We start from the raw sequence: 19,460 nt of genomic DNA, 5'->3' as shown, positions 1-19,460 counted from the left end.
GCACCATTCATTTTTATATTTTAAATTTCATATTTCATCCCACATAACGCTTGTTGCTGAAATGTGTTATAAAATTGCCACCCCAAAGCAAAGGCGGAAGTCGGGGGAAGGGGTTGATTTTGCTTCTCACCGTTCCTCTTTGGTGGACGCTCATTGGACGGTGCGGAGGGGGGCGGGGTCTGCTGCAGACGAGCAGGCAGTGGTCTCTGGATCTGGAGGAGAGAGGAGCAGAGAGGGAGACTCAGGCTGCATCCGTCCATCCGTCCATCCCCACCACCTGCACCGTGCGATCGGTAAGAGTCCTTTCAATAACCTGCAGCAGCTTCACTCACAGCCTGGATGGATGTGTAGGAAGAAAAAAAAACTGTGAGGGAGAGAAACCTCCGCTGATCATCTGGTTCTAACATCTCCCAGGATAGAATATACAAATGTGCAATTTGTGACTTTCTCTCAGGATCGTGTTTTATCAAGGTGTGTGTCTGTGTCACAGGTGATTTCTTCTTGTGTAACAGTATAGAAAGGGATTTCTGAGATGCTATATAATCAACATGTGTGGGTTTTCAACAAGGGGGGCGGGTGGAGACGCACCCTGGAGCCAAATAGCCTGTATCTTCTCTTCTTCTTCTTCTTCTTCTTCTTCTTCCTCTTTTTCTTATCTTCTTTTATTTATTTCTTCTGTTTCTTTTTGGGACAGAAAGCAGCTGAGGCGTTGCGACGCGGATCTTGTCCTTGAAACGCAGGCAAAGGCGCAGTGAGTGAACGTGTGTGTGAATTAACGAGGCAGATATTGTAGTAGACTGGTCCTGTAGCCCGTCCCCACCCCCAACACACACACACACACACACACACACACACACACACACACACACACACACACACACCTCTTGCTGTTCCTTGGTGTGTGTTTGGTACAAAAATCATGAATAAAAAACTAGATCCTGCAGCTGCTCCAGGTAGCCTCTCTCTCCTACACCTCTTGTCATTAACTATAATATTATGATACTGTACTCATATGTAAAATTGACTCTGCACCACAGGTTAGATCATAAGGGCATTATAGCATACAGAAAATACAGGTTAAACAAAATATAACTACATGGAAAATGGCCAATACATAAAAACATATACACCAGTTTGTAGCAGTAGGTTGCCACCAGATTTATGACCAGATCATTTTTCCAGCACAAACACACCTTGAGTCGGTATAAGAATATATAATGTATTAGTTTCAAGGCTGTCATTGGCTTTTTAATTTGTTATCTGCAGCCTTACACCAATACATGTTTATCAGTAAACAACTCAATGTTACTCATGTCTCATTCTCTCAATCCACCTGTGATCTCTTTATCTCTGCGACTAAGATAATGAGCTCCTAAATCCTCACCGAAGCTGGTGATTTTAGCAGCTCTGCATTCAGAAAGAAAAAACCCAATATCCCTTTCAGTCATAATCTAAATGTATTAATCCAGCATGCATCTAAATCACTGGTTAATCTCTGCTGGTGTATAACCTGCTGTTTGCCTCCACATGCCTTCCAGTGGCATGAGCGTGTGTGTGTGTGAGCGTGTGTGTGTTCTGCCTATTCCCAGGGAGTGCTGCATTAATTGTGTTTCAATAATTAAATGTCCTTCAAATCAGCCTAGCGAAACAAAAACGAGCTCGCTGAGCTCTGCGTGTGCATGTGCTGTCGCTGCATGTTTGTAACCTTCCAGATCCATGTTTGTATGAGCAGGAGTCAGATACATGTGAGAATAAGGAATCTGCAGTAGTTGAAACTGGCTCCTGTATGTTTTCTCTATCAGCCTATATATGTGCTGCTTAATGAAATGTAAGGGAAATACATTTTTGTCCAGAGTTACTGAATTTCCTGAAGGTGCTGTAGAATCAAAGACTGTCATCAGCATAGAAATGGCTCATTTGTCTTCTAGAAATGCAATTTATACACTTGATAAAGATTAGTTAACATAACCATGAATAAAAGTGCTAAGATAACATTTAAGCAATATTTTCTCTGGAATGTTTTCCTCCACTTTCTAAATAAAGGCCCACACTGAACCACACTGCATGTTCGTACACACCCAGGCAGCAGGTTTGTCCCCTGTACATTCTGCTGCAGCAGAGACACAGGGGATTAGCTCATACCTGGCCAGGTCGGAGAATGAGAGAGAACAGAGAAATGAGTAGGAGTAACAGAGAGGGAGGAAAGTAAAAAGAATGGAATTTTATATTAAATATGGAGAAAATTTACATGATTAAATACACCCATGATAGAAGAAAGTTTGATAAATGAAAAATGTGTTATCTTTTAGTAGTTGAAAATGATCATTTAAAAACAGAAGATGTGATTGTAACTGGTGGATTTTATCGTACCTTTTACAGTCTGTGTCCTGCTCACATCAGATCTCTGCTCGACAAACACACACACACACACACACGTACCCTGGGATCGATCTGTCAATTGATTGGTGGCATCGAGGGGCGGGTTGGGCACAGAGCAGGGCCGATGAGAGAGGTCGACATATCTCTGCAAGGACGACAGGAAAACGGTTGCAGCGATTTGGTGGTGCCCGTATTTTCCCCCTCGCTCACGGCTCAAACACTGGATCAAGTTGAATTATTCTCCTAATTGTCACAGTTGTGAGCCCACTGACTACATTTGTTTTAAATGCTGCAACTCTGCTTCTATATGCCCCTCCCCCCATGAGCCAGAACACCACAGACTGAGTCCTCAGCATTGCAGGCCTCTCAGGGATCTTGGTTGAAAACCAGGAGACTTTGGAACAAACTGCAGAGTCAGATTTAATTTCACTTTTATTTGAATTTTATTGCTGTTTTTTTCTCTCTTGATTTTTATACCTGTAAGGGAGCCAACCCTCCAGACCCTTAATCAGGCAAAGTAATCCCTGTTGCGTTTGTGAGCGGCCTAAACAGCCTCATCATCACCTTCTTGTCTTCTCCGCTCTCTCCATCTCCACCTCCTCACCAGGCTTTCACTTCTTATTCTGCATCATCCTCCTGGTCTCCCTGTCTTACCTGCATGCGTACACACACCCACACCGACTGCACACGCATCCCCCAGAGGAGTGGTTGATCGTGACCTTTCCTGTGCTCCGGTGTCTCCCTGGTCTTTACTCCATTTGAAAAAGGCCCCATTCTTTTCACTTATACCGCTGACCCCAAATAGAGGCGGATCCAATTACAGCTCGAACCTCCCGGTGCTCCACTGTAGCTTTTAGTCTGTGTTTGTATTAAAGCGAAACGAAAAGGACACTCATGAGTTTGGGAACAGGTGACCATCTTTCCATGCTCTGCATGTGGTCATTAATATCATTGTCACAGTCAAAACTGGTCTCTGCATCTGTTCAGCTCTTCCTATCATCTACTTATGTTTATTTGTGTCTTGCTCTCTTTTCCGGATTTTCTCCCGACATGTCTTCAGTTTTTGTTGCTTTCCTCTCTCTCTTTCCCTCTTTATCTCTCTGTGTGTCTCTCCCTCTGGGTGTCTCCGTTAGCAGGGATTAATAAAGAGTTGTTAACCTTTGTTTGCCCTCTGTGGAGCGTACCGTGGGCATCCTGGGACTTCAGGCAGGTTCCGTTGCACATTATGCCATTTTCTAACAAGGGCTTGAATGAGCTGGGGATCAGTGAGCTGAGGTTGCTCTGTAGATAGGTGATTGTGTCTGCCACTGGAGTGGATATAAACTGTAGCGGTAAAACCTAAGAGTTGTTGTAATCACAGTCATATTGGCTTACTGGAAATAAGTGTGTGTTGTAGCGTGAAGTTGCATGGAAGATTACAGAGTAATGAAGGTGTGTCACAGATGGTTTCTTAGGAACCACAGACCTGTAGCTTAAGTCTGGCTGAACAGTAAATGTAAATATCATGATTACAATATGGCCACAAAGTTAAAAAGCTACAAGACAGAATAACACGAAACTTGGAAGAGGAATGTGGTGTGGGTCAGGAAAGAACCCATAAAACTTTGGTGTGGATCCATATCAGGGGGAGCATCCAGGAATTGTTTTGCACTTCCTTTAACGTTGGGAGATGCTTTTTTTAACGTTTATCATTTCTAGATTTTGATGAAAACATGTTTAGAAAACGAATATTGACAGTGTGTAATTTGGTGCAGATGAAAATAAAAATCTGGATCTAGTGAATTTAATTGTGATTTCAGCAGGGGACTTTTGGGCCTTGGTGGTGGTTAGAGCCATTCTAGTCAGGCACTTATCATTATATAGCATAAACACGTATTGAGATCAGATAAATCCAGATCCACACCAAATGTCCCCTTTTCATAGACGTAGCACTCTACACGTTTGATTTTTTTCATAAATATCTCACATTATGACTTGAGCAATCCACAAAAATGTCTAGAAACAAAGAAAAAGTGAAAGAAATCTCGTTGGATCAGCCCCTTTAAATGAACCTCACACAATGGTTCACAGAGATGTCTCAGGTGCTCAGAGCTACAGATCTGATGAGGTAAAATGCTCATTTTGTTTCAGAACACAGAAAAAAGTGAAGATGAAAATGTCCCTCTATCACGTCTCAGTCCACTCTGCTTTTCAAAATAGTTACACTATGATTTTCTTTTGTATATTATGTAACCCTATTATCGCTATATTTAGTTAAATGGTGGTCTTTTGGTGCCTATTGTGATTAAGTGGCTGTAATCCAGACACACAGAGGGTTAGTTGACAGATTATGCACTTTTAAAGACATTGTGTAGAATCTGGCTTTTCTCTCTCCACCAGTGATTCTGTGTATTACAGCACATATGTCGTGTTGCCCTCTCAATTACAGAAAAAAATATAATCTCTAGCACATTTCACACTTGATTAGTTTCCCAAGCATGGGGACATTTAATTAATTCAATTGGCCACTTGACAAATTAAATGCTGTAAATGAGCCAATCCTGAAGTTAGTGGAGAGACAGCTTCAACTTTATAAGATGATGTTTAGTGAATCCCCTCAGATTTTACTGCCGGGTGGAATCTGATGTGCCCAGAAATTGTTGGATCTTATTAAAACTTGAGCAAACTGAGATAATTTTCTCTGAATGTTGAATGCTGTAATTAGGATCTGTAATGAACCAGTAGCTGGTATAAAGATTAACACTGACAGCTGATTACTTTTATTTGGACATTTATTCCTCCAATGTGCACCTCCACCAATGTCAACACTGAACTGTTGACTGATCAAACCATAGACGGTGAACAAAGGTGGACGACATGGCCGCTCCCGAAAAGTGAAGCCAAAGTGCCTCAATTGCTACCTGGTGGCTGGCTGCGGTGTAGGTCTGATGGGAAATGGACATTCATTTTTCTGATTTTGTTTTATTTGCTTTTTGATCCTATAAGAATGGTGAACAAGATATCTTGATTGACATCTTGATTCTGCGGCTCCATAGACGGAGGAAGTGGAAACATTATCCAACTTTAAAAACAGACTATGGATCAAAGCTATAGTGTTTTTTCACTGGAGACATTTTGATGTGTATCAGTAGGAAGAGCACAGGTGAAATAATAAATAAGTGATGGCTGAATATCATTTAGCTGCTTCAGTCTGGTGGTCCTGCTGTTGTTCATGCCGGCTCACTGTCATGTCAGTGTCATGACACCTGAATGGAGCCATCATTATCAATTATATAGGTTTACTCGAATTTAAGTTGTGTTCATTTTACACTGGCAACAAAATTTAGTGGCACCATTAACAGAAACCATGAAATTTTACAGTCGCCTAAAGTCAGCGGAAACATCGATGGCCCGGTTCACTGTTGTTTTGATCCTCAGACTCATCTGGTGATGAAACCCGTGTTACATTTTACAGATTTACAAGATTTACAGTTTAATTAAAAAGGAATTCACTGAAGACACATCCACAAAGACAGATTTCTCTCACAACAGTTTTTAATATTTATTTAAACGAGAAAAAGCGAAAGTGAATGTGGTTGTGATAATGATCCTTTTGGGAAGTGTTTGTGCTGAAGATGTTACAGCTTCAAATTTATCAAAATGAACTGTTTACAATATTCTAACAGCTACAGTACTATTATGTTTAAAAGGTACAGTAGTGAAATTACTGTAATCAGAGCAAATTAATAATAATTTACTTATATATGAATATTTAAACTTTGATTTTCTAACCATCACAGTTTACAGCTAAACTAAATTATTATCTCCTCCTGACTGCATATGGGGATTTATCACTTGTAGCCACTGAAGTACTGTTTCCTGGTGCAACAAGTTCAAATCAGGGGCCTAAGTAGAACAGACAAATTGACTCTAGAGTTTTTTATTGTTCACATGAATATTCCCATTTACCATTTCTCATAGACGACACCGGAGTCAAAGCTCCTGCCCCACTGGTGCTTTACTACAGCCTCCCTGTGTAAATCATGTATGTCCATGTGTTTCCTTTCATTTCCCTTTGTTCAACACCAGAACAAGATGCAGAAAGTGGCTGTTACGGAGCCTCCAGACAAAAACCCACGAACGATAATCAGACTCCATTATCTTTGTACTGCGAAGCCCTTTATAAATTAGACATATGCATGGTGGAATCATGCCAGATAATGCTGCCGCTCTGAACAGAGCATCTCACCCCACAAAAAATTCAAAGTTTCACGGTCACAGAGATGATGAGAGACATCATTTTCTGCAGATCGTTCCTAGAGGTAATAGGCCTTGATTGAATGGGATGTTAGCACTTTCACAGAATTCAACAAAGCACCTTTATGGACAGCAGTGTGGAGGTGAACTTAGAGCCAAAGTGAACCAGTGAGGAGGTAGCTGCATTTTCATTGTGAAGAAGAGCTTCACTTTACTCTGCGTTTGTGTGTGTATATACCTTTTTTTGTTACCTCTTTAGGACATTTTCCAGCATAAACACAGACCTTGTCAGGACCAGTAGACCTCATCTTATCCATTCAATCTTATTTGTTTAACTTTAGAAAGCTTATTTAGTTTCTGAGCTGGATGCAGTGTGATTTCATTCTGCTGTGCACTGTTGTGTGAATGGTCTGAATGACACTAAAGTGAATCTTGAACCCTGGTTCTAATGAGGTCCTGGTTACATTCAGGGTGAGTTGATAGGGAGTGTCACAGATACCTCTTTTACACCAAATTCTTTTTTAACACAGGTAAAAAAAAAAAGGCGATCAATTAGAGGGGGTTGTCCCTCAGTTTTTTTTCCTGGTGCCTCATGTTCATGTTCAGAAACTGAAAAGTTCTGTCACCCTACTGTCTTGCCAAATTAGTGTGTTCACCCTGGTGTCACATTTCTGTCACTGCTGATCGGGACTAAAGCCGGTTAAAATCCATGTCTACTGCAGAGTTCACCTGAGAGTGAATGCTTAGTGTTTCCATTCTCAGCCAGATGTTAGTTGGGGTTAGTGGGTTTTTTTGACCAGTGGGAAATGGGCTTAAGATAGAACTACAAGGGTGTGTGTGTGTGTGTGTGTGTGTGTGTGTGTGTGTGTGTGTACAGAGCTGTAGCTGGTGTGAACAGTTCTTGTAAAGCGAGGGGTTGTGTGAGAAAGAAACTGCTGAGTGTTGTCTGAAAAAAGGAAAGAAGAGTTTATCTGCCTATATGGAAGGAGGGAAATATCTTTAAAGAGTAAAAATTCTTCCTGTCAGCCTGGCAAAACGAAAAATGTCCATCACTTGCAGTTGCCTTGGGAACCTTGGCTTTGGAAGTGTGTGTGTGTGTGTGTGTGTGTGTGTGTGTGTGTGTGTCCGAAGCATGAATGAGGATGTTCATGTTTAATAAATTCCCCTGTTCTCTGAAGCGTGCCGTCTCAAGGTGTCGGGTTTAAATGGCAGCAGGGATTATCGTACGTGCGGCGGATTCGGGTGACGTCACGTTTTAATTGTCGAAAATGTCAACTGCCGATCTATCCAGTCTGAGAATTGGGATTACACGTAGAGATTAGAGGCTGCTTTTAAAGGCCAGTGAGTTTAATTGCATGGAATTAATCAAGTTGTCAGGATTAAACCTTGAGAGATTCGCTGACATATTCATCTCTTTTCTGTCACGAGAGAACGTTTCATAGCCAGGTGTTGCATTTCGCCGCTCACCTCGGAGGCATGCTGGGAAACCCACCTGAGGAGATCAGAGCCAAAGTTTAGTAATCGAGGGCCAAACTGGCGAGAGAGCGGGATCCCCTTGCGGACAGCGTACCACGACTCAAAAGGTCAGAATGGTGTCACTGTTACAAGAAAAAGCCAGCCACCCATGGTGTTATTGTCCACTCACACGCGCACACTTACACACAGACACACACAGGTGCACGCACAGTGATGCCCCGCACTACTTTCCCTGGCTTAACTGCATGGTTGAATCTTTCCTTACAGAGAGCGGGGCTGTCGGCCTCAGAAAGGTTCAGCTCCCACAGCTCAGAAGGTCAGAAACATTACCTCCATTTACGTCTCTGCCAACCGCCCCCTCCTTTCCCTCAGCCTCGCTCACTCTGTCCTGACTCACAGGACGGCATGTGAGAGCAGGTGGACACACGTGACTCACACTATATTAGCTCAGAACATCAGGTTTGCAGGTGTCATTCATCAGTTTAAAGTCCAGCATCATAATGCAAAAAGGCTGTTTAAAAAATATCTGTGGCTGTCAACCTGATGCTGCTGAATGACTCAAATCTGTGCGTGAGGTTCTAATGACTTCTGATAGGTGTTGTTTATTGTCAACATAAAGTGAGTGCAGGTCAGCGGGGGAGTGTGGAGGGAGGACATGAGGCGGGGCACAAGGACACAGGACATATAATGTGTGTCTGCCACAATCCTGAAGGAGGCAGGCCGCTACAAAATGAACCCATAACAGAAACCCTGTCTCTATTTTGCTACTGAGGCTTTGAGGGGGTCTCAAGTGTCAATCAACCATATTTCGCACCCAGCTTATGCTTCTTATTATTATTTTGTGTTATTATTACAGTTCATAGGCAATACATGGTATTGAGATTAATTAAGTATGGCTTATAGCAGAATATAATTAGCCAAATATAAATATAAATTGATCAGATTCTACCCAGACACTGCAAAACTGAACAAATTGCAGATCTGACCACATGGTTAATAAGTCACGTTTGCGTACATGGACAACAAAGTGCGTCTCGATACGCAGAGTGAGGAAACTTGGTAAATCAAAATGTATTTCTATTCCCTGCAAATGCAGCGGGCACTTGGGTCTTTAGGTTCTGTGCTTGTAGAAAGCACTTTGTGAGAATGCTCATGGATGGAGAACAAACATGACGAGATCTACGGTGTCAGTTTAGAGGTGACATGAAGTGGAAGTGACGTGTGGTCGTATGTGTGGTTTGCAAGAGAATGAGGACTCACATTTAAAAGCTTATAAAGTAGAAAATGTGAGCAGGGATGACCCACTCAATCTAAGACTGGTGATTTATGTTTGTCCACCAAAGGATGAAAAGCGCACACTGTGTCTCTCAATATTTTCACTTTCCCGATTTGACTCAAACCCTTTTGTTGCTGCCATATACATAAACCTTTGGGTCATTCATATATGAACGTATGCAGAACACACGTCACACAGCTAAACCGATTTATTGGTTAGCCGATAAAAATCAGCTGATATGAGCCTTTCAGAAGCATTTGGTATCTGCTTCATAAGATCAGTTCGTTGTTGGTCATCGCCTTTCCATGGGATTTGCTGACAATAAGAAATATCACATATTTTAAATTCCCCCCTCCCCACTGAGCCGGTTTATTTTGGAAAGGTGAATTGTTTGTCACATGCCAGAGCAGAGCACAGGCCACAACACAACAAGCTCGGGCACTCATTTTCTGGCTGCTGCCCATTGTTAACGTTGTTGACACCACAGTCACCTGCTGTCACACACACACACACACACACACACAGATCAGCAGCAGCCAGCAGATTCCAGCCCTGCATGGCTCTGCTAATTGAATCCTTTATACAAACTGTATGAGGACAACAGCACAACAGAGAGACACACAACAAAACAAATGGTGTGATGTCACACCCCATCAATCTTTCTTTCTATCTGTATTCTATATATTATCGTTGACCCTCTTTTTTATGTTAGGGCAACAGGAAACAATGTTGCCTGGCAACAACTGCGAAGGAGTGATGGCTTTGTGCGTGTGTGTGCACCTTCCTTTTCATTTTCAAAGTTATAAAAGAAGGTTCAAGAGACAGAAAAGAGAGGAAAGTACGAGTGAATCAACAAAATATATAGATGAGATGAGAGGAAGAACTGAAAGGCAGGAGGCGTGATGGAAAGACAAGGTGAAGGATGGAGGTAAAGACCACAGTCATTCTGTGCACTCTACCATTCAAAGACACTTACACACACACACACACACACACACACACACACACACACATACACACACACACACAGCAGAGCAGAGCAGATTTTGAAGGAAAGAAGCTGATTTAACTCAGGATGATAAGAATGGACATGAAATATGGATGAGCTCATTTAGCAGATGTGCTCTGAACAGCAATACTGACTGCAGTCAGTGGCACAGCTGTACTTACTGCACATTCTTGTCGTTTATATACTCTCTTTAGACTCTCCCTCTCATCCGCTGTCTATTCATACCTTTGTTTTTATTGTAGCCTCACTGGACGCAGATAGTTTTAAACAGAAGTCACATTTCTTCTCCTTGTTTCCTCTTTTCTTCCCTTTTCTTTCTCTTCCCTTGACTTATTCCCAACAAAATTCATTTCAATCAGTAAGAGTTTTTTCTCAATTAGCTTTCCCTCATGATTTGAGCGTCTCTATGAGAAATATAGATTCATATTTACTCATTAAAACATTGCTGATAAGAAGTAGAAATCAGAAGAGGAAATGTAGTTATTATCTTTTGCAGAATGTTTGAATGACACGTGTTTTCGGTCTTTCTTTTTTTTCCATCATCTAACATCCCTGCTCTACTTTCAATTCTGTCCCTCTCCTTTCCAAAATCCTCTTGTCCTTCATCTTTTTTTCACCCTTATGCAATAATCTTCCCTCCCTTTATCTCTCTCTTTCTCTATGTCCTCTGTAATTCTCTTGTCTCTGCTTTTGGCTCCATCACTCCCCAAATTATTTTTTTTCCTCTTTCATCTTGTCCTTCCTCCATCCTCATCTGTTTTCCCATCCTTCCACACCCCTCTCTGCCTGCCCATCCCCCTTTCATCTCTCCAATCACTCATTCTCGGTTCCTAACCCTTTCTTCCACATCCATCTTTCTGTCTTTCCTCCAAACACATTTTTCCTCATCCTCTCCCTTTTCTCCTCTATCTGTCCTTCCTTTATTTCTCCCATGAATCCCTCCTTCACTCAGCCATCAGTGTTCTGTGCTGCGATGTTGATCCTGGACGTTCTGTCCCCGCTGCTCCTCCTCCTGTCTGTCGTGTTGCCGGGCTACGGTTGCTGGGCGGCGGACATTCCGGAGGACACTACAGCAGAGTTCTCGGTCCGACTGTACCACCAGCTTCAGGTGGCGGGGGGTCAGGAAAACATCATTTTCTCCCCGCTGAGCGTGGCTGTGGCCCTGGGCATGGTGGAGCTGGGAGCCAGAGGGGCTTCGCTGGAGGAAATACGACAGGCTGTAGGATTCAGCCACCTTCTGCCAGGTGAGACACATAAACACAGCTTCACTTGCATCACAGTCAGTGGTGGGTGGGTTTTTACTAATACATATGCATTTGATAAAAGGGGCTTTCCCCTCTAAAGTTTGAATAAATAATCCTGAATATGTCGCCCAGGTTTTCTTGGCTTGGACTTGAGACATGAAATTTATATTGGAAGGCCTCCAGAGGTTTGGAGTTTAAATCGCCCTGACATTTAGGATGGGCCCCATGTAATGAAAGATGGAGTCATGTTGCTTTATGGGAAATGCAAGGTTCGGCCCTTGTAGGGACTAATATTCATCTCTGCCTCTGCTGCTTCTGTTTGGCCAATCCTGTGATTAATGTTTAATGCTTCAACAAGAACCCCAACTTTAACTTTAATATTAAAAAGGAATATCAAAGAAATATATTAACTGATCCTGCCAACAAGCCTCATAGATGTTACAGACACACTTGTATGTGAACATGAGATCTTAGCAGCAAGACATTTAAAATGTAGAATTCTAAATTGATCAAATTAGAATATTTCTGTTACTGTACCATTTAAACCAAAAACCCTGTATGGCCTGTAAAGTAATGACATTTTAAAAACTGTCTTGGAACACAATCAAGGGGATTGAACATGTTTTTGTCACGTGACTGAACTCGACATATGAATACAGCTCCACACACCCAGCATCAACGTATGTGTCTCTCTGTTCTCCAGGTGTGGAGTTTTCTTTGCTCCAGAACCTCACGGCAGCTCTGTCGGACGATGACGCCCACTACGTGATCCGATTTGCCAATAGCCTCTTCCTGCAGGAGGGCGTCACTTTTAACCCGGAGTTCCTGCACCTGATGAGGAAGTATTTCCGTGCTGACGTGGAAACGGTCGACTTCAGTGAATCAGCAGCCGTGGCCGATCAGATCAACACCTGGGTGGAAAATCACACAGAGAGTAAGTGAGAAAGGAAGGATAGAAATTATATTCATATCCTTACTTCAATCCCCACATGCTTTAATGTAACCATGTGGGATGATTTATTATTATTTAGTTTAATCATAATTTCTTGTAGAAAAACTGAAATTACTGAATAAATTTCAAAGCCTCACTTGCACAAATCACTTATCTGCATGTACAACTTCAAAGCCGCATCACAGGAGGTGCCGGCCGCAGGCTGATAGAAACTAACATAGCTGCTATGGCACTGTACAAATCACTTCCTCCAGGTAAGATCCGTGAGCTGCTGTCTGCTGAAGACTTCAGCAGCGTGACCCGTCTGACCCTGGTGAACGCCATCTACTTCAGAGGCTCCTGGAAAAACCAGTTCAGACCGGAGAACACCAGAACCTTCTCCTTCAGCAAAGACGACGGCTCCGAAGTCCAGACGCTCATGATGTACCAACAGGGAGACTTCTACTACGGTGAGAATCAGCGAATGTAGATGGGACTCCGCTTCAAGGACTTTGAATTTCAGCTCACATTTCCTGGGGTTATTTAAAATGTTAATCTTGATCTAAAATATTCATATCTGCAGCGTTATTCCCTGGAAATGTTCCTCTCGTCTGCTCACGGAGCTCTGCTGCTAAAATTCTCTTCACATGAAACAAACTCCTCTTGTATGTCTCTTTGCTTTAGCGGTCCATTTTGTTAATGCCATATAACATTAGTGGCACTGTGACAGTCTGTGTGAATTCATATAGAACCATGAGTTTTTGCTACATCTAACAGTACTACTATTACGATTTCTTCTCTTTCCACTGGTTCTTTTTCTCATTTGTTCGGTTAAAAGTGATGATTTATCAAGGTCTGCTTTAAATTTCACAGGATTTGCTGTCTATCCAACATTCATACTGATTTTAAAGTAGTTAAGCCACCGTGAGTTTACAAATCTCTCTGAAAAACCATATGCTTTTCTGCAATTGCCGTGAAAGGAAAAAAAAAATAGGTTACATTATTTAAACAATTAAATATTGCATTGTTGCATCCAGGGCTGCAACTAACAATTATTTTCTCAATTCATTAAGGTGTCAAATCTTTTTATTCTAGATTATTAATCGTTGTATAGTCACCAAAAATAAAAATGCTCATCATGAATTCCCAGAGATCAAGAAGATATCTTCAGTTTGCTTGTTTTAGTTTATAAAAAGTCCAACCCCCCCAAATTTCTGGTTAATAATGATATGATTACAGAAAAGCAGGACATTTTCACATTTTAAAAACTGGAATTATATTTATTTATTTGTGTTTTTGCAAATTAAATTCATAAACAATTATTGATAATCAAAATCATTATTGCTGTCTCAATAAAATAATTATACACAAAAACTACTCAACCGTTTTCCATGAAATATTTAGGAGGGTTGACAATAATTCATTGATCTTGATGTAAAAAAAATCTGGTATATTTACGGGAAGTGATATTTATGAGTGTGGGCAATGTGGTGCAGAGAAAGAAAAAAACAGGATCTAGTGAATTTAAATGTGGTTTCATAAGGGGACTGCTGGTCTTTTGTTGAAGATAATCATGTTAGTTTAGAATTGTTTTGGCATTAAATATATATTTTCTCTTTTTGCTAAATTCATTTGTGTGCTTTTTTGTTCCCTATCCTGTTAATGTGATGTAGTTCTGCAGTTATTATAATGTAAATCTACGTAGACATTAATGTCAGGGTTCATTGTCTTCAGGTTTTCTGTACCAAAAAATGGATCTATATCATAATCAGGCTGTTCTCACTCGGCTGCACTGTGAGTCAGATGTATTTGTGCATTTGGTATTATTCCAGGCCTGTAAGGTTCAGTGCTTTGTTCAGAGTCCTACAGCTCGGCAATAATGCTGTTACCGCTGAATGAGGTATTTTTGAGTTTTTCGTCTGATGTGCTGCCAAAGACGACTCCATCATATTCTTACTGCACGGCTACTGAAGTTGGTGAATTTGTTATTTTATCTGAGTCTAGTGAGATTGTGTGAACAGGGTGCACTAACACGCTCATCCTCACACTCTCGAGATCAGGAAAATCTGTGAGTGCGAGAGCCGGTGCGTGCATGTGTGTGCTTCAGAGCTGCAGAACAGGGACAGCTCCTCAGGGAGATGGCTGCGTTTACATTTTCATTTCTGAAAAACAATCATATTGTTGAAGTAAAATGATCTGGGATGCCACGTCCCTTTAATTGCTGCGACGTTGCCTCGCTCTGCATCAGAAAACCCTACACAGAAGTTAATGAGGGATGATCAGTCTTTGTGTTGTAATTTTCCTTTTTAAGCAGCTTCAAAAGAAATAGCATGGGCACGGACTGGGAGGAAATCTGGCAAAGTTAATTGCTCTGTAATCTCCATCTCACAGTGGGATAATCTTATATTTAGATTTAAAATCTAGTTGGACTTGTTTGGATGATAAAAGGATTATCTCATCCTAACTAAGAAATACTGCATCACTAAACGCAACTAAATGTTTCCTGCCTCGTCCTGATTAGAATTGTTATCCAAGCGTTTTGATGAATTTGATAAAGGGACAGATCTGTTAAAGATCCACCTCAAGGCTATGAAGATACCACTTCTGTCTCTGTAGTGTGTGTGTGTGTGTGTGTGTACACTTGTATTTATCTTTAAATGTACCATGTTTCCTCCACCAGGTGAGTTCAGTGATGGCTCGCAGGAGGCTGGTGGTGTGTACCAGGTCCTCGAGATGCCCTATGAAGGAGAGGACATGTCCATGATGATCGTTCTGCCTCGACAGGAGGTGCCGCTGGCCACACTGGAGCCAATCATCAAAGCACAGCTGCTGGAGGAGTGGGCGAACAACGTCAAACGGCAGAAGGTGGAAGTTTACCTCCCCAGGTATGGGAGATGACAAACACACACATGCACAAACATTCAAACATGTGTACATTTTTCTGAGGCTGACCCGAACCCAACAGACGCCCTGTTTTTGTGTCAGAATTCGACCCGAGCCCAGTGAAGTTAATGTAGTTTGTGTTACTCTGTTCCTTACACACATGGTTATTGCTTGTTTCCCCAACTACAGACATGTGCTGGGTTAAAAATCAGCCCAGCCAACACGAACAACCCCAGCCTGAGTTTCGTTTCAAAATCTCATGCACCCATGTACTGTTGTATGATATAAACAGTTTGTGACACTATTGCCTCAGAAGTGGTTTTATGTTCTTAATTATTTTTCAGATTTACAGGTGCAAAGGACCTTAACAACAGCTGTGACTTTATTCCATCATCAACTAGCCGTCTCCAGTGTTGGAACTGATTTGATCATGTGAAATAATTGTTCTTAAAACAGCCTTTTTTAACATAATCTGCAATTAAATGACGTGTGTGCCTGGTCTCCAAAATATATGAAGAAGACATTATGTAATTTACATTTAGCTATATACTATATATATCTATTCGAAAGATTTACATTTTAAGTTATAGCCAAACAGTGATGAAGCCTGAAATTATTTGGTGATGTTGATATTGGAATAAAAGCACAAGGTTGGACTCACTATTCATCCTCCTAGAGATGATATGCAGGCCCTCTGTGTATATGCATGCAATGTAAACACAAACATGTGACTGTTTTCCTCACGGTGTGTTCCAGGTTCAAAGTGGAGCAGAAGATTGACCTGAGGAGCACTCTGCAGGAGCTGGGAATAAAGAACATCTTCACCAACAACGCTGATCTCTCCGCCATGACAGGTAACACTCAGCTGTATGAAGAACCACGTACGTGTGGAACAAACCCGCACTTTACTATTTAAACTACACAAATAGTGAGAATAATACACATGAGAAGTATCATCAGTTTTTTCTGCTTCTTGGCTGCAGTGAAGTAGCCTCTGGTACTTTCTAAGGTAACCAAGGTAACTGGCACCAAGTGGACAGGTCAGACATGTCACATCATCCAGTAAAAATAGATCCAGAGAGAGACACACACATATAGAGTCAGAGGAATAGAGACTCTTGAAAATGTTGGATAACAACTGTTCTAGACATATGGAGAGCCACTGCAGTATCTTAATGACAAGAAAAACTTCACAACCCTTCATGCTCATTGAAAACACAGTCGAATAAAGCTTGTTCTTAATGATCAGGTGGAGCTACACAGGTTTTATATTATAAAATATATAAATACAATCTGCCGACTGCACTGTACATCTTGTACTCACTAAAATGTCCTCGGCTCAACGTGTACCCAGAGGTCTATTCTGGCAGGAAGGCAAATAAGAGAATTTAAGAGGTATTTTAAATCACGTTGAGTCATTGGGGAAATTATGGTCCTGGATTTTCTGTCTGAGTAAACATCATCCTTTTTAAAAGTGACTGCACAGTTTCTAATGGGTTCTAATAGGCTGGTTTGTGATGTTGATCTCACTGATACATGTGTGTATTCTACGCCCTGAGCTTCATATACAGTTTAGAATCAACATTGTCAGATCCGTCTGGCTTCTTATCCTCTTTTAAATCCCTCTCTAAGACAGGTTTTGTTTTTAAGAAGTGTCGTTTCTCAGAACTTTTCACCTTTAACTTCATATATGCATAAATAGAGAAATTGTGTTCTTGTGAATCCTTTTGAAAATTGGCAGAAATCATGACTTTGACTAAGTGATCAGATTTCAAAGGTCACAGTGGCCTCACAAAACACGTTTTTGGTCTCTTGAACATCACATCTCAAATTTCTTCAAACTTTGATCAGCTGTCACTTGGTCTGATGTCAGTGAAAAAGGCATGTAGACTGAAACTGCCCTCGTTGGTGGTGGCAGTGCAATATTTCTATTTAATCTTTGTCTTGTTTCATTTTTACTTTGGTTTTATTCTTTTCTAATCTCTGAAAGACATATTTACTCTTTCATTTCTGCTTTTAAAAGTTGCCTTTGCCTTCAGTTCATGTTTATCTTGTCAAGCACTTTGTGACTGTGTTTCTTAAGATTCTAGATAAATAATGTTTGCTATCATCATTATTTCATTCTCAGACTGATACAGTTTATTTTCAAGTCAAGGTGACCGTCTGTGTACTTTTGTGTGGGTGTTTTCCAGATGGTAAAGACCTGTACATTGGGAAGGCAGTGCAGAAGGCCTACCTGGAGGTGACTGAGGAGGGGGCTGAGGGGGCTGTGGGGTCAGGTAGACTGAATCTTTCATTGTGTCATTATATCCATTAACACAACTACAAACCTTTCACACTTCAAGTTTACAAAATACTGTCAGCAAATAACAATGAGGATGATGATAATGATGATGATGATCTCTCTGGCGCCCTCTTTCTGTCTCTCAGGAATGATCGCCCTGACCAGGACTCTGGTGCTGTACCCGCAGGTCATGGCTGATCACCCATTCTTCTTTGTCATCAGGAACAGAAAGACAGGTGTGTGTGTGTGTGTGTGTGTGTGTGTGTGTGTGAGTGTGTGTTTAGCTTTTATCAAATTTGATTGATAATGTGGGACAGCATGCTTTGGGTAATCTGGGACAGTCATTTAAATTCTCTAAATGAGGGAAATATGCATTTAGGGACTTGGAGCTAAAGAGATGTAGCACATGGTGAATCTGACTTTCTCTCTCTCTCACTCGCTCCTCTGTCCAGGGTCCATCCTCTTCATGGGCAGGGTCATGACCCCGGAAGTCATCGAGCCCAACGACCACGACTTTGACTCCATGTAACCACGATTGTGAGGCCACTCAATCTCAGCCAATCTGACGTCATAAATGCTACCTATTCTCTTTCACCATCTTCAGCTGTGTTTTATACTCTTTATGGAAAAACAAAACATATATATATAAACTGGATATTACATAATATATTATATATTGAAACATGACATGATGATGTGATTGTGTTTTGATACTGGAAGCTTTAAACTCTTGGATACAGACGAGCAGAGAGGGAGGGTTGTAAATATTCCCTGGTGATGGATGGTTTGTACATGAGCCAGAAGAACACATGATATGTAATCCACGCACAACCCCTTTAAGTTCAGCAGCTTCATACTCACCTGCGCCCACACAGCCAACGCACAACTTACTCTCTTCTTCTTAAATAAAGTGTACTCATTCTTACTGCAGATACAGTATGTGCACACTGTACGTATCACACTTTAATTACATCCCTGTACATTCTGTTCTACACACACACAAACACACACATTCAGTATATATAGGCTCAGTATTTATTGCAGAGTAAACATGTGCAAACATTTTGTCTTTGTTCACTGAATCTTAGTAATATATCTGTTGCAGACAGTATTGGAGTCATTTTTACACGATAGGCACATGGCTAAACTGCTGATGAACTAATATGCCTTATCACATCTGAGTGGTTGATTAAGCCCCAGCTGGGCATCTCACAGGTGAGCAAAAGAGACTGCGTAACTAAGGCGGGTTGCTATGGAGACAGCTTGGAGCATGCAGGCAACACGGAGAAAAAGATCTGCTGCACCTTTTTTTGATGTACATACAGGGAGAAACAGTAACACCAGCTGTATTCAGTCTTTTACTCAATGAATAAAAAGATGAATGTGTTCCCATTAACACGTGTCCCTCTCTGAATTTGCATGGAGGCTGCTTTTAAAAAAATATTTTAAATGTCACCTCATTTCAAGGTCACTTCAGCTTGTATTGTATCCACAGCATTAATCTTAATGCTAACAGCTAACACAGCCTGAGGGGTTTTGTGGTGATGCTCAAAATGTGAAATGCTTCAGGAGTTTATAAAACTTGTAAAGAAAAAAGCACATTATATATTCAATGTCTGAATATATAACATGCTTATGTAATGGCTGTTACGGTTGAACAGCTGACCTTAAGAGCAGGAGTTGGCTGTTCAACCGTAACTCCGCTTCCCAGGGAAGACAATGTCCTGCCAAAGCTTCTTGGA

General features: G+C 41.3%; 1 protein-coding gene across 3 annotated transcripts; it reads left to right on the top strand.

Moving 5' to 3' along the window:
- The first annotated feature begins 163 nt into the window (after positions 1-163).
- serpini1 (serpin peptidase inhibitor, clade I (neuroserpin), member 1) lies at positions 164-19,114 on the top strand. Of its 3 annotated transcripts, XM_020094877.2 has the most exons (10): positions 175-293; positions 695-751; positions 11,329-11,620; positions 12,324-12,554; positions 12,827-13,021; positions 15,232-15,436; positions 16,191-16,288; positions 17,627-17,713; positions 17,865-17,954; positions 18,171-19,114. In XM_020094877.2, the coding sequence occupies exons 3-10, from the start codon at positions 11,350-11,352 to the stop codon at positions 18,245-18,247; spliced, it is 1,254 nt and encodes a 417-aa protein (XP_019950436.2). In that variant the 5' UTR covers positions 175-293; positions 695-751; positions 11,329-11,349; the 3' UTR covers positions 18,248-19,114. The 3 variants fall into 3 exon arrangements, with proteins under 3 accessions (XP_019950437.2, XP_019950436.2, XP_019950438.2); XM_020094878.2 differs by lacking the exon at positions 695-751 and having other exon boundaries at positions 164-293; XM_020094879.2 differs by lacking the exons at positions 175-293; positions 695-751 and adding an exon at positions 8,046-8,198.
- The last annotated feature ends 346 nt before the right edge of the window (positions 19,115-19,460 follow it).

This window comes from Paralichthys olivaceus, chromosome 11, assembly GCF_024713975.1.
Source record: "Paralichthys olivaceus isolate ysfri-2021 chromosome 11, ASM2471397v2, whole genome shotgun sequence".
Lineage (NCBI taxonomy): Eukaryota > Metazoa > Chordata > Actinopteri > Pleuronectiformes > Paralichthyidae > Paralichthys > Paralichthys olivaceus.
This window is presented reverse-complemented; position numbering and strand designations above follow the sequence as displayed.